We start from the raw sequence: 23,530 nt of genomic DNA, 5'->3' as shown, positions 1-23,530 counted from the left end.
GGAATTGAACCGAGGTCCCTGGCGCTGTGAGGCAGCAGTGCAAATCGCTGTACTCCATGCCGTCCACTTGAAAACTAATCTTGAAAACTAATTTTGGCTGTTTTAACCTTGGCTGCAAGCATTGAAATCTCATGTCCACTAAATTTATTTTTGCTCATTAGGCAACATCTCTTCTCCCCATAATTAATTGCATTTTTGTATCTTTATGGGGCTCTGTAGTGCACATAAATCCATTAAAAGAAATGTGGTATTTGAAAGATGGTTCTGCAGCATAAGCTAACACTTTGAAAATGTTGAGCAAGTTTTCCTGAGCCGTTTGACAGAAATGCCATGTGTGCATGCATATGGGATTTCTACTGATTTGATTTGGTTTATTATTGTCACATACAGTGAAAAATATTGTTTCTTGTGCCCTATACAGACAAAGCATGCTGTTCATATCGAAGGAAAGGAGAGAGTGCAGAATGTAGTGTTAAAGTCATAGCTAGGGTGTAGAGAAAGATGAACTTAATGCCTGGTAGGTCCATTCAGAAGTCTGGCAGCAGCAGGGAAGAAGCTGTTCTTGAGTCAGTTGGTACGTGTCCTCAGACTTCTGTATCTTTTTCCTGACAGTAGAAGGTGGAAAAGAAAATGTCCAGGGTGCGTGGAGTCCTTGATTATGCTGACTGCTTTTCCGAGGCAACAGGAAGTGTGGACAGTGTCAGTGGATGGGAGCCTGGTTTGAGTGATGGACTGGGCTTCATTCACGAAGCTTTGTAGTTTTTTGTGGTCTTGGACAGAGCAGGAGCTGTGATACAACCAGAAAGGATGCTTTCTATGGTGCATCTGTAAAAGCTGGTGAGAGTTGTAGCAGACATGCCAAATTTCCTTAGCCTTCTAAGAAAGTAGAGGCGTGGGTATGCTTTCTTAATGATAGTGTTGACATGGAGGGACCAGCACAGGTGGTTGGTAATCTGGACACCTAAAAGCTTGAAGTGCTTGATCATTTCTACTGTTTCCCCATTGATGTAAACAGGGGCATGTCCTCCACTATGTTTCCTGCAGTCGATGACTATCTCCTTCATTTCGTTAATATTGAGGGAAAGGATATTGTTGTTGCTCCAGTTCACCAGATTCTCTTTCTTGTACTCCATCTCGCCGTTGTTTTAGATCCAACCCACTACAGCGGTGTCATCAGCAAACTTGAAAATCGGGTTGGAGGGGAATTTGGCCACACAGTCGAAGATGTAAAAGGGTTATAGTAACCCTATAGTAAGGGGATGAGGACACAGCCTTTCGGAGCACCAGTATCCAGGATGATTGTGGAGGAGATGTCGTTGTCTATCCTTACTGATTGCGGTCTGTGGGTTAGGAAGTCTAGGATCCAGTTGCAAAGGGAGGAGCCAAGCCCCAGGCCATGAAGTTTGGAAGTGAGTTTTGTAGGAATAATGGTGTTGAAGGCTGAGCTGTTGTCAATAAATGGGAGTGTGACATGGGTATCTTCGTTATCTTGGTGTTCCAGGGTTGAATGCAGGGCCAGGGAGATGGCGTCTGCTGTGGACCTGTTGCGGCAGTAGGTGAACTGTAGTGGATCCAGGCAGTCTGGGTTGTCGGAATTGATTTGTGCCATGCCTAACCTTTCAAAGCACATCATAATGATGGATGACAGAACCACTGGCTGGTAGTCATTAAGGCACGGTGCCTCACTTTTCTTTGGTACAGGAATGATGGTCGTCTTCTTGAAAGTCTAGTGGTAGAATAGGAGAAACTCCAAAAAAATGATCCCCTTTATGACAAGGGGACATTAAAAGTGATGAGCTCATTTGTAGCAGCAAATAATGGACCAGATTCCAGAAAATTATTTCAACGTCCCGATGACATCACAAGCTGTAAGCAAAATCTGGCTTTTTTTAAAACCCCTTTTATATGTAGCTTCTTTAATTTACAACACTGACATTGAATTTATATGCAAATTCAGAGCAATTTGAAACCTTATTGAGAAAACTAGTGTACGCATTTTTAAAATAATTGTCTCCATTGCAATATATTTTGGTTTTATCCCATCCGTCATAGATTTTCAAACTGAGATTCCTGGGAATTTACACGGTTATCATTTTTCCATATGGTGCAATATATCTTGGCGGTTTATGTTCAGCATCATGCATTCCGAGTTGCATACTTTTTTTTTCCCAGTGATGCACTGCATAGCTGATGGGTTCAAAGCCAGGTCAGGTGCCCACGGACATCAGCATCTGAAAACCAAATCCCCCCCCCACAAAAGCACCACTGTGCCCTCACCAGCGTTACCCCCAACTCCATTTACCATGTTTGACTGGACCTCACTGTTGGGTGCATTATTGTCCAGTTTGATCCTGAGGTAAGCATCCAACGCCATAAATCTCCCCATCACAAACCATCTCCCTCCATCTCTGTCTCACCTTCTGCTGCTGCAACAACCCTTTTCCATGCCATTGTCACCCTCATACTCAGTTACTCCAATGCCCTCCTGGCCAGCCCATTGTCCCCATCTTCCATAAACTGCAACTCATCCAAAACTCTGCTTCGCATATCATAATGTCCCAAAAATTCCATTTTCCCATCACCTCTACTGTTGCTGTCTCATTTTGGTTTCCACACATTGGGTCAGATTGTAAACTCTTGTTGTGCTTAAATTGCATCACTTCCTCCCTGGTCATTTCTCTGCCATTCTCTGACCACCTCCATTGCTATAATGCTTTGTTCCTTTGAATGGTCTGGTCTATTTTGCACCTGTCATTGCCTTTACCATAACTTTCAGTTGCTTTGAGTAAGCCCCTATCAAAAGCACAATGCTGCAAGTTGATGTTGCAGTTATGCTTCCTGACCCTACATGATTGCCCTACATGTTACTTGCACGTCCAAATGTAGGCAGTAGCAATTGAATCTCACCACAGCATTATTGGCATGGTAGCACCTCACTATTAAAATGGATGAGGATTAAAAGATGCAGCCGATGTAATTCACATTTAAATATCAGAACTGTATAATTTAAGTACAAAGGTACACATCCAAGTGTATTTGAATTTTGGCTGAACTTTAGCTGAAAACTCTGAACCACTCTTTTCCCTATTAGTCGTATAGAACAAAGAAAATTACAGCACAGGAACAGGCCCTTCAGCCCTCCAAGCCTGCACTGATCATGTTGAACTAAAAACCCTCCCCTTCCGGGGACCATATCCCTTTATGCCCATCGTGTTCATGTATTTGTCAAGATGTCCCCTAAAGGTCACTATCACATCTGCTTCCACTACCTCCTCCAGCAGCAGGTTCCAGGCACCCAGCACCCTATATATAAAAACATATTTCCTCTTTCCTACCCAGCAATCCAGTTTGAACAGGAGAAAATAACTGGCATATTTCCTTCAGCTAGAAACCACACAACTGAATCCCTTCTTTTCATCTGGCGTACGCAGTGCCTGAACACGGTTGCTTCTTTTTGCTCACACAATCAGTTGCTTCAAATGCAGAAAATTTCATTGACAGACAATTGTCAACCAAGTTATTTTCTGATTACACTTGTTAACCATGCTCCAGCTTTAAAATCTGCCTTTTTAATGTTCATCTCATACGCTGGAGATGGGGAGGTGGTGTGGAGGGGAAGAAGGGATGTGAAACTCTATTATATAGTGGTAGCTCAGTCTCATTTGAGACACATGCTCTGGAGGGCAGATGGCTCTGTATGCCCACACAGAGTTTGCCTAGTTTGTTGAGTTGTCTTCCATTTGGGGCAACACAAATCTGTTTGGAATTTTACCAAACTTTATTTTAGTTGTTCACGGGATTAGAGCGATACTGGCCAAGGGAAGCTTTTGTTGCCCATTCCCTAATTGCCCTTGAGAAGCCCTACTGAGCCACTGCCTTAAATCACTGTCTTCCGCTTGATGTGGCACCTATAGCGCTGTTGGGAAGGGAGTTCCAGGTTTTTGACTGGGGACAGTGAAGGAAAGACAATTTAGTGTAAAATGTGATGATATGTGACTTGGAGGGAATCTTGCAGGTAGTTCCATGTCTTTGCTGCCTTTGTTCTTCCAAGGTGCTCGAGGTCAGAGATTTGGAAGATGTTCTTGTTGGAGCTTGGCATTTTGCTGTAAAGCACCTAAAAGATGGTGCACAAAATTGCCCACTATGCTAATGATGGAGGAATTAAATGTGTAATGTGCTGGATTGGATGTTTATCCAATGGGCTGTTTTGTCCTGAGATGCACTCAACTCGACAAGTAGAGAATATCCTATCACTCTCCTGACTGGCGCCCGATGGTGGACAGATTTTGAGGAGTCAGAGGTGAATTATTCACTTCAAAATTCCCAGCCGTGTCCCTACACCAACAGGGATGAAGTGAAAATGGTTGAGAGCTTCACATTTCTAGGTGTGCAGATCACCAACAGCCTGCCCTGGTCCTTCCCTGCCAACACTATAATTAAGTCCACCAATGCCTCTACTTTCTCAGAGGCTAAGGAAATCCAGCACGTCCAACACTCACCAATTTTTACAGATGCACCATAGAAAGTATATTTTCCGGATGTATCGCAACTTGGTATGGCTCCTGTTCTGACCAAGACTGCAAGAAACTACAAAGGGTTGCGAACAGTCCACCACACAAACCAGCCTTCAATCCGTTGACTCTGTCTACACTTCCCACTGCCTTGAAAAAGCAGCCAGCATAACCTAAACAGTCCACGCACTCTGGACATTCTGTCTTCTGTCAGGAAAAAGATACAAAAGTCTGAGATCACGTACCAGCCAATTCAAGAACAGCTTCTTTCCTGCTGCCACCAGGCTTCTGAATGGACCTCTCTTATATTAAGTTGATCTTTCTCTGCACCCTAGCTATGACTGGAAACTATATTCTGCTCCCTATCCTTTCCTTCTCCCCTATGTACTGTATGAATGTTATGCTTTGTCTGTATAGCACGCAAGAAACAATATTTTTCACTGTATCCCAATACGTGACCATAAATCAAATCGAGAGCCTGCTTTTGTAACCACTGTGTTTATGTGATATTCCAGTTATGTTTCTGTCAGTGGTAACCCCCGGGGTGTTGTCAGTGGTAACCCCCGGGGTGTTGTCAGTGGGGAATTCAGTGATAGGAATGCTGTTGAATATTGAGGGAGGTACTCAGATTCTTTCTTGCTGGAGATTATTATTTTCTGGCAGTTGGTGTGGCCTGAGTGTTACTTGCCAGTTATCAGATCAAACCCAAGCATGACTGTCGTCTGGCCTTGCTACATGCAAGGCATTGGCTGCTTCAGCTTGCAGTTTGCTGGAGTTGCAGATGGATTTTGAATATCACACAATCATCAGCAAACACTCTTTAGTATCAGCTCATGTAGACAAACTATATAAGACCTAGAGAGAGAGAGCACTTGTAATTTATGAAGCGCTCTCATACAAATAAGATTTGTTAAATTTTTCCCATCCCCCTTAATGAATGGATCCAGCAGTTATGCTTGTAATATAAATTTAGTGCCAGTGCAGAACAGCTCTTGATCTTAAAAGGAGTGATTATCCTAATTACTCTGTTTCCTTTTCCTGTTTTTGAGTAATGAGAGAATAAATATATCATAGACTCCCTACAGTGCAGAAGGAGGCCATTTGGCCCATCAAATCTGCACCAACCACAAACCCACCCAGGCTCTATCGCCCTAACTGCTAGCCCCCATGACACTAAGGGACAATTTAGCATGGCCAGTCAACCTAAAGCACACATCTTTGGAGTGTGGGTGGAAACCGGATCACCAAGAGGAGAAACACAGGGAGAACATGCAAACTCCACACAGGTAGTGACCCGAGGCCAGAATTGAACCCAGACCCTTGGCGCTGAGAGACAGTGCTAACCATTGTGCCATCCCCAAGCATAAATAAGAATTGTCATTCCCAAGCTTAGAATGGCTTCAAAGGACAAGCCAGAGATAAGTAAATAATTACAAGGTCTCTCATTCTGTTTGTGCTTTCTGGATCTACCCATGGAAGATTATATTATTCTGAATGTCTTAGTGTAGGGTAGAATCTATAATGGAGAAGATAATATAGAATCTGCCAAAGGAGTGAGTTTTATTTAATGAAATAGCTCCTTTATTGTATTTGTCTCTCACATTTTTTGAGCTGCCTTTAAGCTCTCCTTCTGTTCGTTGCAGCCTGCTGATTTTTCAGTAGCATTAAATATATTTTAAACCCTTTGTATTGCAGGGTAATTTTAATAGTTTAGATTTCTGAAAGTGCTTTTGAAATTGAGCATTGCACAAATGTTTCCAGCTGTTTGCAGTGATGCTTAATGCCAGCAATTGTCTCTTTTACAGCACAGTCCATTCTTTGCTGAGCAGCTGACAGCATTCCAGGTCTGGCTGACAATGGGTGTTGAGAACAGGAATCCACCTGAGCAATTGCCAATTGTCTTGCAGGTGAGTGTGTATTCTGCATTAAGATGACAATCATTATGGCTGAGAAGGAAGTTATATCACCCTGTCTAAAACATTGTGGATGAATGTTGTTTTTGAAGTACACTGATGCAAAACCTTTTAAAAATGACTGAGTCATAGAATCATAGAAGTTTATAGATGGAAGTAGGCCCTTCAGCCCAACTTGTCCATGCTGCCCCTTTTTTTAAACCCCTAAGCTATTCCCAATTGCTCGCATTTGGCCCATATCCCTCTATACCATCTTACTCAAGTAATGTCTAAACGCTTTCTAAAAGACAAAATTGTACCTGCCTCTACTATTACCTCTGGCAGCTTGTTCCAGACACTCACCATCCTGTGTGTGAAAAATTTGCCCCTCTGGACCCTCTTGTATCTCTCCCCTCTCACCTTAAACCTATACCGTCTAGTTTTTGACTCCCCTACCTTTGGGAAAAGATATTGAAAATCTAGCTGATCTATGTCCTTCATCATTTTATAGACCTCTATAAGATCACCCCTTCTACGCTCCTGAGAAAACAGTCTCAGTCTATCCAGCTTCCTCTTATAACTCAAGCCATCAAGTCCCGGTAGTATCCTAGTAAATCCTTTCTGCACTTTTTCTTCTTTAATAGTATCCTTTCTATAATAGGTGACCAGAACTGTAGATGGTATTCCAAATGTGGCCTTAACAATGTCTTGTACAACTTCAACAAGACATCCCAACTCCTATGCCTGAGGAGTACTTGAGTGCACCTATGCCAGTGGTGCACATCATGTTATTGCCAGAAGGATCAAGTGTTCGATGGATGAGGAATATTTTGACTCAGCAGCTTATTATTTGCTGAATGAACTTGTATTTGTCCTGTGAGAATAGACGGATGAGAAAGTGGAATGTGACGTGTGGTTTTAAAATGCTGAGAGAATTGAGCTTGCAATCCCTTTCTTTTATGCCTTGTCATTAGAAGTTTATCAGTGATGTTTCTAGTCATAGTAATAATGCGAAAGAAATCTATTAGTTGAGTAAGTTTAGTGCTAATTTTTCTCCATCAGAATTCTTTTGTGACAGAAACCTTTTTACTGGATTGAAACATGCCTTACTGAAGTTATGTTTTGGGTTTTACAATCTGTTTGCAACAGCTGTAGAAGTAGACAAGCCACCATTCTGTGGAAGTGTTCAAACTTTCAAAACTTAGTTCTTTTCCCATACCATTTTAATGTTTATTTATTAGTCAGAAGTCAAGCCACAATCCGGTAAATGTTCAGGTCAATGCACCTAACCAGCATGCCTCTCAGAATGGGAGAGGAAGCCAGACCACCTGGAGGAAACCACGCAGGCAGGTGGAGAACGTGCAAACTCCACACAGATAGTACCCAAGCCAGGAATCGAACCCAGGTCCCTGGTGCTGTGGAGCAGCAGTGCTAACCATTATGTTACTGTGCCATCCCATTTCCATTTGCATGTCTCCCTTCTTCCTCAATTTCTCTACTTGCCTCTCTCCCTTCCTCACATTTATCTGTCTGCCTAACCTCCTGTTTTCTCTGCTCCATTTTATTATTTTTACTTTTTCCCTTGTTACTTTTTTTCAGTGCATTTTTTCACGCATTTGTATATATTATTATTGAGAGCTATTCTTAGCTTTTGAGTTTGGAAACGAGTCCTGATTCAACCAACGCAGCTTGGGTGCTCTCATTTAAATTTTATTTATTGGTGTCATAAATAAGCTTACATTCACACTGCAATGAAATTACTGTGAAAATCCCCTAGTTGCCACGCTTGACGCTTGTTCGAGGGAGAATTTAGCATGGCCAATGCACCAAACCACATCATTCAGAATGTGGGAGGAAACCGGAGCACCCAGAGGAAATCCACGCAGACACGGAGAGAACGTGCAGACTCCACACAAACAGTGACCCAAGCTGGGAATCAAGCCCGGATCCCTGGTGCTGTGAGGCAGCAGTGCTAACCATTGTGCCACCATGTTGCTCTCGGTGCTAGGTCTGCCCTGCCATTGAGTGTCTTTTTGAAGCGTGAGATAGCTTGCATTCAATGATAATATGCCTCTAAAAGTAATCACTGAACATGGGATGACTTTTCTTAACAAGCCATCTTCAGCTCTGTGTGAATGATTGGACTTGAATCTTGAGGAGCACTAACACTCCAAGTTAAAGGCAGCTTTGTGACTGAGCTGATCCAGTTTGAGATTTTACAAGTTGTGGTGTGATTTGTCCCTGGTTATGAGTGAAGCTGATGAAACTTGCCATTCAGTAATAGATTGGACACAATATGGTGTACAGCACAAGTCCTTAAATCACAGAACTGCCAGCCCCGTAATTTCTAATTTATTTTACAAATCATTTAAGTTAAATATTTTTGATTACTGCTTCTATGAAATGTGTCTTCTGCACAAACTTATCGCTGGTCCTCCCCAATTAAATTACTCTTCCTTACAGCATTTGGTTAATTTTATACCAATTCCTTGTCCGATTCTGAAGTTAAGGTGGAAACAATGGCGACCGGGGGAGGAACGTTTCACTATTTCAAAACCATGGCAAGAAATACCAACAGAGCTACATTTATACTGATGTTGGGCGAATACATCCAGGATTGATGGATCCACTGCAACGGTGGAATCTGGAAGTATATAAATGAAGGTTTCAGAAGTAGATGGGTAAGGCCAGGTTGTGGGTGCATGATATTATTCACATTGAATTAGGCAGCTTTTGTGATGAATATATGACAGGGAAGGGGTGAGGAAGGTCTATAATTAGGATTTCAGACAGGCAGTTTGGTGATAGTGGATGTGATGAATAATACTGTAGAGAGACTTGTCAGTGTGGAAGCTGAACTTACGTCTGTGGATGCTGTAGCCAAGGGGGCAGCATGTTGATGAGAAAGAAGAGGGGACCAAGAAAAATATCCTTGAGGTATTTCAAGATAACATTGTGGGAAGACAGTGTTGTTAAATTGTTGACAATCTTTGACTATAATTGGATAGATTGGGCGTGGGGGGAGGGGTCAGTTAAATCTTCCTGGACTTGCTTAATTCCATCTTCATCCTTTGCCTTTTTCTAAATTTTTTTTATTTACGGATTAACCTTGTGTGTGCCTCTGTTTTCTTTTTTGACTTGCTTTTGTTTTCCTTTTGTCCTTTGTTAAATGACACCTCACTTCCCAATTTTATGTTTTTCCATTAGCTTCTTCCCTGTTTACATGTAAGCTATTCTTGTAGAACAACCACTGTCTTCCCCTAAACTGCTGCTCTTGTCCCAGAAAATCGATACACTCATCCTAATGCCATCTCTTTACTAGTATTGAACATTCCAATGTTTCTGCCCTTCCCGATTCTAGCATGTATTTCGGAAAGGAACCCAGTGATTACCATCCTTGAACTCCTGCCTCCAACACTGCTTCCAAATCCCCTGAATTCATTTTGTATTACTTCAAGTATTTCCTTTAACATTGAGATTAAACATGGACCACAATATCTGATGGGTCTTCTTGCAGAATCGTTGTCAGTCTTTCCTAAATATCCTCTATTGTGGCACATGGCAAAAGAAAGCATCTCTTCAAGTCCAAATATGTGCAAGTTAGATTGATTGGCCATGATAAATTGCCTCAATGTCGCAGGATTAGCAAGGTAAATATGTGGGGTTACGTGAACAGGACAGGACCTGGGTGGGATTGTTGTTGGTGCAGCCTTCTTGGGCCTAATGGCCTCCTGCTCTGTAGATTCTATCATTCTATGATCCTTGGGTTGTAATTCTCCTATAGTTCCACTGGAAAGTGGGATTAGAACAGACAGCTAGTTTTTTCAGCTGTCATAAACACGATAGTTTGAATGACCTCTTTGCATTCCACAGCTTTTCTATGGTTCTATCTATGGTCATGAGCGTGTAAAATGGCAGCGATTGCCTCTCTCAGGTCTCATTATACTGCTGCGTTCCCCACTACATTGGGTTCTCTCATTCTTTTGCATTCATGCTATCCATTTGATGGTCTTGTCCATAATCCTCATCTTCAGCTGAGGAAACCAGTGATCCAAATTTATTGGAAAGGATTGTAGAACAACCATTGTCTTCCCCTGAACGGGTATTCTTGTCCCAGAAGAGAATTATTTGCGCTAGACATCTCTGCTCTAGCCTGCCCCTTCACACTCGCTCTGACCTGTCGATCATCATCTCTCTCTCTCTTTCTCTTCACTATTGCCAGCACTCTATCTCTGAAACTGTTGTTGCATAATTCTCCCCTCATATGAAAGATTGTCTGCAATCCTGCCTCAAATGAAGTCAGTGGCACTCTAATCTCCGGAGCTCCATATCACTGACCCTTCCTTACTGACATATTTATTCAGTGTTATAGCTTTTTCCAGTATCCTTTATTTACTAAAATTTTGATGTGATCCTGCTCCTCCTTTCTTTCTATTCCTGATTCCCATTTAACATCCAGAGTGGGAATTAAGCAACTATTCTTGCTTTGTTCCCAGCTTATTCCTATACCAGCTCATTTTGTCGAAGGGTGTATTGCTTATTTCTGACAACCAATAGCAAGAAATCTTTGAATATATTAACATACAGCGTTCATAATTTAATGCAATAACGCACAGCATTGAGGGAAGTAAATATAAAAGCTTTTCCTCTGAATTCAACTCCTTGCTTAGTGTGTTTGAAATTCAGTTGTTTAAAATTGTTTGGAGTGAGCAAAATATTTGGAATCATAATTACATTCTCTAGGTTTACTGGTTCCCATTTATGCTTGGCCTGCAAGGATTTTTAACTCACTCTTCCTTGGCAATGGTAGATGGTGCTGCGGCAGACAAATAATTTGCTGAAGTCCCGGAAGTATATTTGAGATTTATAGGGATCTGTGTCTGGTAACAGGACGAACCATAATTTTTTATTCATTTGTGTTTTATATATCGATAGCACCAAACTAGAGTGGGTAGCTGGGTCCTTTGTGGAATGCTCTGCCTGCACTGATCAAAGTATGTTCATGTAACAAGCAATCTTGGTGTCATCTATTAATATATTTGAAACAAGGACAATTCTTTCTTTGCATAGGGCAAAGAAATATTAAATGTTGGGATGTGACATTGCAATGTGCGTCAGTAAAATGTTTAAAAAAAAATTCTGTCTTGGGACGCTAATTACAAGCATTGCGTGAACATTGATATGCATCTTTCCAGTATTACTGAGTAGTGTGCTGAACATTCTTTCAAAGAAGATTAGCAAGTGGAAGAAATATTGGTCAGGTGACAATCTGTTTGGAAGACGTATTGGTCTCGGAAGGGTATATTGCAGATTCGTCAGAATCATGCCAAAGCTTAAAGGATTAAATGACAATGCAAGAATACAAGAAATAGAAGCAAGAGTAGACCACCAGAACTTTCAAGCTTCTCCACCATTCAATAAAATATTGGCTGATCTATGCCAGCCACTACTTCTTTTCTGCTCTATTTCCCCATGGCCTTCTCTTCCGCAATTATCAAATATTTACCCACCTCTACTTTGAATACTTTGAAGACTCCCAATAGTGAAAACATCTTACCATCTACCCTGTCAAGCTCCCTCGGGGTCTTGTATGTTTGAATAAGGTTATCCCTCAAACTTCTGAACTCCAAGAAATACAGACTCAGATTATTTAGTTTCTCTTCATAGACAACCTTCACATACAAGGGATTAACCTAGTGAATCTCCTTTGGACTCCTTCCAATGTTACTATAAGGGGGCCAAACTATATGTAATATTCCAGGTGAGGCCTCACCAGCACGCTATGTAATTTCAACAAAACCTCCCTATTTTTAAACTCCAACCCCTTGACAATAAAGGCCAAAATGCCATTTGCCTTCTTAACTACCTGTTGGACTTGCCTGCTAGCTTTTTGTAATTCATGCATTAAAACACCTAGATCCCTGTACTTCACTAATCTGCCTTTTGATCCCTCCTACATGATATCACACTTCCCCATATTAAACTATATTTGCCACATTTTTGCCCAGTCACTCAATCTATCAATATCCCATTGCAGAATCATAGTATCCTCATCACAACAAGCAAATTTGTCAAATATGACTTACCTAAAACCATGTTGACTAGGTTTGATTATATTCAGCTTTCCTAAATGATTAGCTGTTTCCTCCTTCATTATCCACTCCAGCATCTTACCAATAAACTACCTGGCCTATAGCTCCCTGCCTTCTGCCTTTCTCCCTTTTTGAACAAGGGCGTCACATTGGCTGTTCTCCAATCTTCTGGTACCCTCCTGCAATTTAGCAAGTTGGGAAAATTTTCAATTAATGGGGCCATTATCTCTGTAGCAGCTTCTATTAAAACCATAGCATGCAGTTCACCGGGCCCTGTCCACTTTTAGCCCGTTGTGTTTCTCCAAGACTCTTATCCCTTGTGATTTTTGTAAATTCTACCATGTTATTTGAAATCATTTGCAATGTCTTCCATGGTGAAGACTGATGCAAAAAAAAAGATTTGGCATATCCACCATTCCTTTGTTTGCTCAATCAATAGTTGTTTCACATTTACCTTAGCCGGCCGTTTTCTGTTTGTAAATCCATAGAAATTATTACTATTTGTTTTCATGCTGCATGCAAGTTTTCTCTCAAAATTCATTTTCTCCCTTGTGAGCTTTTTAGACTTTTGCTGCTGGATCAGAAAGACTTCCCAATGCTCTGGTTTACCAGTATCCGTTTCCACTTTGTATATCCCGCTTTTCAATTTAACATTATCCTTGAGCTCCTTTGTTAACTGTGGATTTTGCTGCTTGCTTATGGAATCTCTCTTTTGATTGGGACAAACTCCTGCTGAGCGTTTTGGACCAACTGTTTGAATATCTGCCACTGACCATCTACTGATTCTGTATCTTGACTTGTTTACCCAGTTCACCTTCAATAGCAACCCCCTCATAGCATTATAATTTCCCTTATTTAAAGATACTGGTCATGGATCAATGATGTCCACCCTCAAACTGTATCTGGAATTCTATCATATTGTGGCCATGACCACAATTTGTGGGGTGGCAGAGTGCCTAGCACTGCAGCCTCACAGCACGAGGGACTTGGGTTCAGTTCCCGGCTTGGGTTACTGTCCATGTGGAATTTGCAAGTTCTCCCCATGTCTGCCTGGGTTTCCTCCCACAGTTTGAAAGATGTGCTGGTTAGGTGATCCAAACAGGTAGCGGAGTGTGGAGACTTGGCGTATTTCACAGCAACTTCATTGCAGTGTTAACGTAAGCCTTACTCGTGAAAGGATTAAAAATCCTGGCCTTAAATTTGTATTCCCTTGAATTCAACCCACTCGAGTAATGATCCACCTGAGGTATTTGAAATGTTGAAGGAACTTGAGAGGGAAAGAAAGTTTATTTCCTTTGGTGAGAAAATCCTGAATATAATCTTAAAAAATATAATTTTGGAGTGAAATCGGTGAGCCAATCAAAATGTTTAAGGCTGAGATTAATAGGAAAGGGTTTCAAGAGTATGAAAGCTAGGAATTTATTACATAAAATGATGTAATTGGATGCAGAATAGGTTTGAGAGAAGGAAAGACCTTCTATTCCTATATTCCTATGTAAGCATAATATTTATCGCAGTGATTTTCCTGAATGAACATTCTCACGAGTATCTAATTTTTTTATGACATGCTAAGATTGCTTCTAGCTGTTATTATGACTTGGGCTTAAGTTGCTTAAAATGTGAGCCTAAATAAATTTCTTTCATGATTTGAATGTCATTCTGTCTGGAATGCAGTTTGTTTTGCCTCATGTACCAAATGTAGCTGGATGTTGCTCGTACTTAATTCTACCTTCAATTTCCCCTGGAACAAACTGGAATTTGTATTGTTGAGCTAATTCTTTCCTGTTCTTCTTCTCTCCATTAGGTGCTGCTTAGCCAGGTCCACCGTCTGCGAGCACTGGATTTGCTGGGAAGGTTTCTAGATTTGGGTCCCTGGGCCGTGAGTCTAGTAGGTCTCCAATCCTTATGTAAAGATTTGAAGCATTCCATTTATTCTTCAGTTCAGACGTATCGCAACTGCTGCACCACACCAATATTCGAATTTTCAGAGCTTGTGAAGGTTCATTAGAAAAGATGTGCAGGTTAGGTTGATTGGCCATGCTAAATTACCCATTAATATCAGAGTGCTTAGGATAAATGCATGGGGTTATGGGAATAGGGCCTCAGTGGGATTGTTGTTGGTGCAGAGTCAATAGGCCAAATGGCCTCGTTGAATCACTGCAGTGATTCAATGAATTTAAACATAAGAACTAGGAGCAGGAGTAGGTCATCTGGCAACTCAAGTCTGCTGTGCCATTCAGTGAGATCACGGCCAATCTTTTTGTGCACTCAGCTCCACTTACCCATCCACTCATCATAATCCTTAATTCCTCTACAATTCAAAAATTTATCTATCCTTGCCTTAAAAGCATTCAATGAGGTAGGCTCAACTGCTTCACTGGACAGGGAATTCCACAGCTTCACAACCCTTCCTGTGAAGAAGTTCCTTAACTTAGTCCTAAATCTGCTTTACCTTATTTTGAGGCTATGCCCCCTAGTTCTAGTTTCACCCGCCAGTGGAAACAACTTCCCTGCTTCTATCTTATCAATTCCCTTCATAATCTTATGTTTCTATAAGATCTCCCCTTATCCTTCTGAATTCTAATGAGTATAGCCCCAGTCTACTCAGTCTCTCCTCATAAGCCAACCTTCTCAACTCCGGAATCAACTTGGTGAATCTCCTCTGCACCCCCTCCAGTGCCAGTATATCCTTTCTCAAGTAAAGAGACCAAAACTGTACACAGTACTCCAGGTATGGCCTCACCAGCACCTTAAACAACTGCAACATAACCATGCCGTTTTTAAACTCCATCTCTCTAGCAATGAAGGACAAAATTCCATTTGCCGCCTTAATTACCTGCTGCACTGCAAACCAACTCCTTGAGATTCCTGCACAAGGATACCCAGGTCCCTCTGCACAACAGCATGCTGCAATTTTTTACCATTTGCTGTTATTCCTACCAAAATGGATTACCTTTATGCTAAGGTTATTTTTCCTTGGGGAAAGATAAATTTTAATAATTTGACGCTTAGCTTCTCATAGACCACTTCCAGAATTATTTGTGTGGCTTTATTGTTTTCTTTGTAAAGTTCAAATTTTGTTCAACTATACTGAAATCCATCTCTACGAAGTGAGCAATCTAAACTTGGAATGGAATAGCAAGTTAAACAGTATCTAGCTGCTGCAAGTTCAAGGGCATGCGGGTTAGAAAGATTGACCATGCTAAATTGCTCCTTAGTGTCGGGGGACTAGCTAGGGTAAATGCATAGGGTTATGGAGATGGATCCGGGGTGGGATTGTGGTCGGTGCAGGTGATGGGCTGAAGGCCTCCTTCTGCACAGTAGGATTCTATGATTCTGATACAATGCAAATTGGAATCTCTCATTTTCTTTCATTTGTGTTTTTCTTTGACAGGCCTTGTCTGTTGGTATTTTCCCATACGTTTTGAAACTGCTTCAGAGTTCCGCGCGCGAATTAAGGCCCCTTCTTGTTTTCATCTGGGCAAAGATCTTGGCTGTGGATAGTGTAAGTAATGCCGTGCGATTGCTTTAATTGAGAGGAAACACGCGAGAAGCATTTTAGAACAATGCGGATTAAAATATGCAGCTTTTTATTTTTAGTTTGACAGCAACTAGAGTTTGTTGTGAAGTGAGACCTCTCAGGACATGTGCTGGATACACCTTTATCAAAGATAAATGTAGTACTTCAGTTAGATGGATAGATTGGAGAAGTTGGCCTCTGTTCTTGGAAGAGAAGGCCAAGAGGAGTTTTGATAGCAGTGTTCAAAATCAGAGGTGGTCTGGACAGAGTGGTTGGAGAGAAACCGTTTCCATAGACGGAATGTTCTAGAACCAGAAGCAGTGATTTGAAGGTAACTCGGCAAACATTGAGAAAAGTCTCTTTCCACTGCAAGTGGTAATGATCAGAAGGCGAATTCAGTCCTGGCTTTCCAAGAGGAATTGGATAAGAAACTAAAAGGAAAGGTACAGTGGTTAGCACTGCTGCCTTACAGCACCAGGGACCTGGGTTCAATTCCTGTCCTCGGGTCACTGTGTGGAGTTTGCACATTTTCCCAATGTCAGTGTGGATTTCCTCCAGGTGCTCCATTTTCCTCCCACAGTCCAAAGATGCATGGGTTACCTGGATTGGCTGTGTTAAATTACTCCTGAATGTCTGGGGTTATGGATATAGGGCCTGGGTGGGATTGTGGTTGGTGCAGACTCGATGGACCGAATGGCCTCCATCTGCACTGCAGGACTCTCTGATTTTTAAGGGCTAGGGGGAAAGACTGGGGATGCGAGCTGACCTAAGTTGCTCTTGCAGAGAGCTGCCACGGGCTTGACAGGCTGAATGATGACCTGTGTGCTGTAACCATTTGAAATTCATTCTGTGAATTCATTCTGGTACTCTTAAACCATTCTGCCACACATGTTGTATGCATGCCTAGGGCACCTTCCTGTGCTCCTTTTACAGTACGCCAGTCTAAAGCTCAGCAGTAACCTCACTAGTTTTAAATTATTCAGTGCAAGTATTCTACTTGTGCAGTGAAGTATTTGAGTAACTGAAGGGAAAAAACACAGCGGCAGGGACTTTTGCAGCCATGAATGAAGGCCATTTTATGATTGTTCAATACCATATTGCCATTGTAAATCTTTCTGCGTTCTTTGATCCTGTTTACCACTTAATTCTCCTTTTCACTTCAATATTTCCATGTTGGAACCCAGATACATCATTTTTGTTCAAATGTAGCAGATCAGTTTAAGGTTGCATCCTTTTCCTGCTCCTCTTCATCACTTATATCCTATTTAAAGTTAAAAAGTCTATTTATTAGTCATAAGTAAGGCTTACATTAACACTGCAATGAAGTTGCTGTGAAATTCCCCTAGTCGCCAGAGTTCGGTCAATGCACCTAACCATCACGTCTTTGAGAATGTGGGAGGATACCAGAGCACCCGGAGGAAACCCACGCAGACACGAGGAGAACATGCAAACTCCACACGGACAGTGGCCCAAGCCAGGAATCGAACCCGGGTTCTTTGCACTGTGAAGCAGCAGTGCTAACCACTGTGCTACCATGCCATCCTACTACTTAGTTACTTTTGGGTAACCCCATTTGCAAGCATGAGGTCAGCTTCTATATGTATTTTGATTGTGTCTACTCTGCATCCTCTTCACCAAACATACTACAGGCCAGCTGTGCTAGGCAACTATTGATATTGAATAAAAGCAAAATACTGTGGATGCTGGAATCTCAAATGAAAACAGAAAATGCTGGAAAACCTTGGCAGGTCTGACAGTGTCTGTGGGGAGAGAATAAAGCCGATGTTTCAAGTCTAGAAGGCCCTTTGTCAGAGCAGTTCTAACGATGTGTCATCTAGAGTCGAAAAGTTGGCTGTATTCTCTCACTACGGATTCTGTCAAACCTGCCGAGATTTTCTATCATTTTCTGTTTTTGCATTTGGCATTGAATCCTTGCAACTCAAAAATTGACCCTATTCTGTTGAACTCTCCTTAGACCTGTGAGTCTCAGAGTACCTTGTTCTAACCAGCTGACTACTGAAAGGTCCTTTCTTCTCTAAATGCTTTGAGCATACTTGTTAGCTTCTCCAGAGTTCAATATGATTGTAGTAAACTTTTTTTGTTGCGTTTTACTGTTATTTTTCCTATTTCCAATTTTCCTTCTGTAGAATCATTAATACAACAAAGCAGGATGATTCAGTCCATCATGTCTGTGCTACCTCTTTGAAAAAGCTATCCAATTAGTCCCACTTCATTTATCTTTCCCCATAGTGCTCAAATCTTTCTCCTTTAAGTATTTTTTAAAAATATATATCTATTCCATCTTTCTCGCTGTTCAGTTATTTTGTTTTGATTTGTCAAAATTACTTGGCTGTGTTTCCTGGACCATCGTAGTGTTTGTTCCATTTTTGCTTGCAGTGTTATTGGTAACTAAGCTCTCCTGTGTACCCACTCTAACCTTATTCCAGTATATTATTCAGATGGGCAAAAAGGCCAAAGTTGTCTACATGGACCACAGGATGTCCATAGAATTGTAGAATGGTTACAACACAGAAGATGACCATTTGGCCTGCTGTGTATGTGGTGGTTCTCTGCAAAAAACAATTTAGTAAATCCTGCTAAACCCTTTCCTGGTAGCATTACAAATTTTTGTTTAAGCAGATCGCTTTCCAATAATTTTTTTTTGAAGTCTATGACTTAATTTCACCCACAGTCTAGGGCAATGCATTCCAGATCCTAATCACTTGGTTCCTTAGAAAGTTTTTTTCTCGTGATGTCTTTGGTTATCTTGCCAGTCATCTTCAGATGGTGTCCTCTGATTTTTGACTCTTCAGCCAATGGGAGCAGTTTCTTCCTGTCCAAATTGCCCAAATCCATCCTGATTTTGAACAGCTCTCAAATTCGCTCTCAATCTTCCCTGTAGGGAAACAGTTTCAGATTCTGTAATCTATCCACATAACTGAGGTCCCTCATGCCTGGAACCTCACCCCTGGAACATCCTCATAAATCATTTTTGTATCCTTCAACTCATTCCTGTCCTTCCCAAAATGCGATTTGACTTATCATAATACTTGTATATCATATACTTATCATAATAGTTAAAAGTATTGTTTCTTGCACACTATACAGACAAAGCAGATCGTATGTTGAGAAGGAAAGGAGTGCAGAATGTAGTGTTACAGTCATAGCTAGGATGTAGAGAAAGATCAATTTAGTGCAAGGTAGGTCCATTCAGAAGTCTGATGGCAGCAGGGAAGAAGCTGTTCTTGAGTCAGTCCGCACATGATCTCAATCTTTTGTATCTTTTTTCCGATGGAAGAAGGTGGAAGAGAGAATGTCTGGGGTGTGATGCCCTTCCGCAGGGTTCCTGAGTGGCTTTTATATAAGGAGGCCATTTCGAAGTTACCACACTTTGGGAAACATCTATTAATGCAGAAAAGACAGCTGCATTAGCCAAAAAGAATAGTCCAGCAAAATTAGATGCAACTGCTTGGTTAGGTAAATGAATTATTCAGGTACTTTCTGTAGAAATGAGTGCCAGGGTACTATTGGAAAACAGTTGTCAGTGGGGGATATGATCTATTAAAAGAGCATTAATTAACAGAGGCATTATTTAAATTTTTTAGTGAAAAAGAGAAACCATAATAATCTTGGTGACCAAAATGAATTGCAGTCCATGGAAAGTGAGAAATAAAACGATGAAACAGAAGAATATTTCTTTGTGTGTGCTTCCTTTGTGAGGTTCAGCAACAAGGCCAGCATTTTAGCTATTTTTTCCTAGTGATGTTTATGGTTTAGTGGTTTCAAAGTCCAAGTGTCACAGACTTATTTACACAATGAGGCTTTCAAGTTTTCTCTTTGAACATTTGCAAAAGTGTTTGCATTGGATGCATGTACGTTTCAGGACTGTAGAAATCCTACTTATTGTGGGTTTATTTATAGAAAGGTCCTAAGTGAAAGTTTTGGATTGATTTGAAGATTGTCAGCTAAGTTGTGCAACAGATATATTTCATTAGCCAGTCTAATTCATTTCAACTCTTGTCAAAATTCCCTGTTTGAAACCTTTTAGTTTGGCTTCTACCTGCCACACAATGCAGAGACAATCCTGAAGTGGAGGTGCTGGCGTTGGACTGGGGTAAACACAGTAAGTAGTCTCACAACACCAGGTTAAAGTCCAACAGGTTTATTTGGTCGCACAAGCCACTAGCTTTCGGAGCGCTGCTCCTTCATCAGGTGAGTGGGTTCACTCACAGGGCATATAAAGACACAAACTCAATTTACAAAATAATGATTGGAATGCGAGTCTTTACAGGTAATCAAGTCTTAAAGGTACAGACAATGTGAGTGGAGAGAGGGTTAAGCACAGGTTAGAGAGATGTGCATTGTCTCCAGCCAGAACAGTTAGTGAGATTTTGCAAGCCCAGACATGTTTGTAGGGGTTACAGATATTGTGACATGAACCCAAGATGCTGGCTATGGCCATCCTCGTGTGCAGAACTTGGCTATCAGTCTCTGCTCAGCGACTCTGCATTGATAATGTGTCGTGAAGGCCACCTTGGAGATTCTTACCCAAAGATCAGTGGCTGAATGCCCGTGACTGCTCAAGTGTTCCCCAGCAGGAAGAGAACACTATTGCCTGGTGATTGTCGAGCAGTGTTCATTCATCCGTTGCCGTAGTGTCTGCGTAGTCTCTCCAATGTACCATGCCTTGGGGCATCCTTTCCTGCAGCGTATCAGGTAGACAACGACGCTCGAGTTGCAAGTGTATATACCGTGTACCTGGTGGGTGGTGTTCTCACGTGAGATGATGGCATCCGTGTCAATGATCCGGCACGTTCTGCAGAGGTTGCTGTGGCAGGGTTTGTAGTGTGGTCACTGTTCTCCTGAAGGCTGGGTAGTTTGCTGCAGACAATGGTCTGTTTGAGGTTGTGCAGTTGTTTGAAGGCAAGAAGTGGGTGTGTGGGGATGGCCTTGGCAAGATGTTCGTTTTCATCAGTAACATGTCGTAGCATCACCACTCCAGGGAAATACTGGATGACAAAGGATACTCTGTCCGCTGTGTCCCGTGTTTGTCTCCTGAGGAGGTCGGTGCAGTTCTTCGCTGTGGCGCATCGGAACTGTCGATCGATGAGTCGAGTGCCATATCGTGCTCTTATGAGGTCACCTTTGAGCATCTGGAGGGGTCTGTTGCAATCCTCCTCATCTGAGCAGATCCTGTGTATATGGAGGGTTTGTCCATAGGGAATGGCTTCTTTAACATGTTTAGTGTGGAAGCTGGAGAAGTGGAACACCGTGATGTTATCCGTGGGCTTGCATGCAGTGAAGTGCTGAGGTGACTGTCCTTGATGGAGATGTGTGTGTCCAAGAATGCAACCAATTCCGGAGAGTGGTCCACGGTGAGTCTGATGGTGGCATCAGGCAGACAGAGCACTCTCTGTCGTCCAGTGCTTCCCCAGAGAGGAGAAGCGACAACATCTTCCCTGGAGCCTTTAACATGTCATTGATGAAGACGAACATCTCACCAAACCCATCCCCACACCGCCACTTCTTGCCTTCAACCAACCGCACAAACTCAAAAAGACCAATGAAGCAGCAAATTACCCAGCCATCAGGACAGTGATCATGACACCACGCAACCCTGCCATAGCAGCCTTTGCAAGACATGCCGGATCATCGACACGGATGCCGTCATCTCATGTGCAAACACCATCCACCAGATACACGGTACATACACTTGCAACTTGGCTAACATTGCCTACCTGATATGCTGCAGGAAAGGATGTCCGAAGGCATGGTACATTGGGGGGATCATGCAGACGCTATGACAACAGATGATTGAACACCACTGAACAATCACCAGGCAAGAGTGTTCTCTTCCTGTTGGGGAACACTTCAGCAGTCACAGACATTCGGCCTCTGATCTTTGGGTAAGATTCTCCTAGGTGGCCTTTGCAACAACAATGCAGAGTCGCTGAGCAGAGCCTGATAGCAAGTTCCACACACATGAGGATGGCCTTAACTGGGATCTTGGGTTCATGCGCACTATCTGTAACCCCCACAACTTGCCTGGGCTTGCAAAATCTCACTTACTGGCCTGGCTGGAGACAATACACATCTCTTTAACCAGTGCTTAACCATCTCTCCACTTACATTGTCTGTATCTTTAAGACTTGATTACCTGTAAAGACTCGCGTTCCAGCCATTATTTTGTAAATTGAGTTTGTTTCTTTATGTGCCCTGTTTGTGAACTGAAATCCCACTTACCTGACGAAGGAGCAGCACTCTGAAAGCTAGTGGCTTGTGCTACCAAATAAACCTGTTGGACTTTAACCTGGCGTTGTGAGACTTCTTATTAAGATAATTCTGGCTAAAGTCCTGTATAACGTATCCTGCACCTGTGACTCTGGATTGTTATCCCTACTTGCTTTTCTTGACCACTTACAGCATTTGATACAATCTATCACATTTTCCTCCTCCATCTCTCTTCCATTCCTCTGCTCCATGATTCCATTTGTTACATGCCTGATGGTAACTGGCATTTCTTATCTGCTGATTTATTTTTCTAAACATCATTATCATCACCGGAACTCCCACAATGATGTGTCCTTAACACCCTTGTCAACGCCCACATAATTCCCCTCAGTGATCTAATTTGGAGACTTGTTGTCAGCCTTCATATGTGTGCCGATGATATCTTTCCACTTGTCAGGCAGCTTGTTGACTTTAAGTCCCTTAGATATGAGATATCTCCAACCCTCTCAGAAAGACAGCTGGTGTTAAATTGTAGAACTTCTGCAGCCAGGCCAATGGAAGAAGTTGTGTTAGAACTGAAAATTATAAAAGTTATCTCATCCTGTAGCTGCAGATTTATTTCCTTTTTCACTTAGTAGTTAAAATTACTGCAGTTATTCAATGCACTGATTAATTTACAAACATCTCTACTTCTGAGGAATGATGCATTTGCTATTCAACAGTAAGGGCCAACATTTGGGGCCATATCCTGGCAGGGAGATTTGCTAGAGCCACCCAGGAGGATTTAAACTAGTTTGGCAGGGGGGTGGGACACAAAGCAGTAGGGATAAAGAAGAGAAGGTTGAGGACAGCACAGAAGTTAAAGAGAGCACCTGAAATAGTAAAGGCAGTGTCAGTAATCCTAGTACTAGATTAGGCAAAAGCAAGACTGGGAGCAAGGGTATCCAGATTAAACTGCATTTATTTCAATGGAAGAGGCCTGACGGGCAAGGCAGATGAACTCAGGGCATGGATGGGTATATGGGACTGAGATATTGTAGCAATTACTGAAACGTGGCTAAGGGAAGGACAGGACTGGCAGCTCAATGTTCCAGGATACAGATGCTATGGGAAAGATAGGAGATAAGAGAAGGGGGGGAGTTGCACTTTTGATTAAGGAAATCATCACGGCAGCACTGAAAGGGGATATATCTGAGGGTTCATGCATTGAGAATGTGGTTTGAACTGAGAAATAAGAAGGGGGAAATCACTTTGATAAGGCTGCAGTAAAGGCCCCCAAATAGT

General features: G+C 42.0%; 1 protein-coding gene across 1 annotated transcript in view; it reads left to right on the top strand.

Annotated features, from left to right (window-relative positions):
• Nucleotides 1–23,530, top strand: part of rptor (regulatory associated protein of MTOR, complex 1) — a 443,649-nt gene that overhangs the window by 241,213 nt on the left and 178,906 nt on the right. Inside the window, exons 11-13 of the mRNA XM_080209484.1 lie at nucleotides 6,317–6,418; nucleotides 14,300–14,383; nucleotides 15,890–16,000. Of these exons, the coding sequence (XP_080065610.1) occupies nucleotides 6,317–6,418; nucleotides 14,300–14,383; nucleotides 15,890–16,000 (297 nt within the window). The remainder of the gene's footprint in view (nucleotides 1–6,316; nucleotides 6,419–14,299; nucleotides 14,384–15,889; nucleotides 16,001–23,530) is intronic.

The sequence above is a fragment of the Carcharhinus amblyrhynchos genome, chromosome 21, assembly GCF_965287045.1.
Source record: "Carcharhinus amblyrhynchos chromosome 21, sCarAmb.v2.hapA, whole genome shotgun sequence".
NCBI classification, from domain to species: Eukaryota; Metazoa; Chordata; class Chondrichthyes; order Carcharhiniformes; family Carcharhinidae; genus Carcharhinus; species Carcharhinus amblyrhynchos.
Note: the sequence above shows the minus strand (reverse complement) of the source record. Positions and strands in the feature narration are given on the sequence as shown.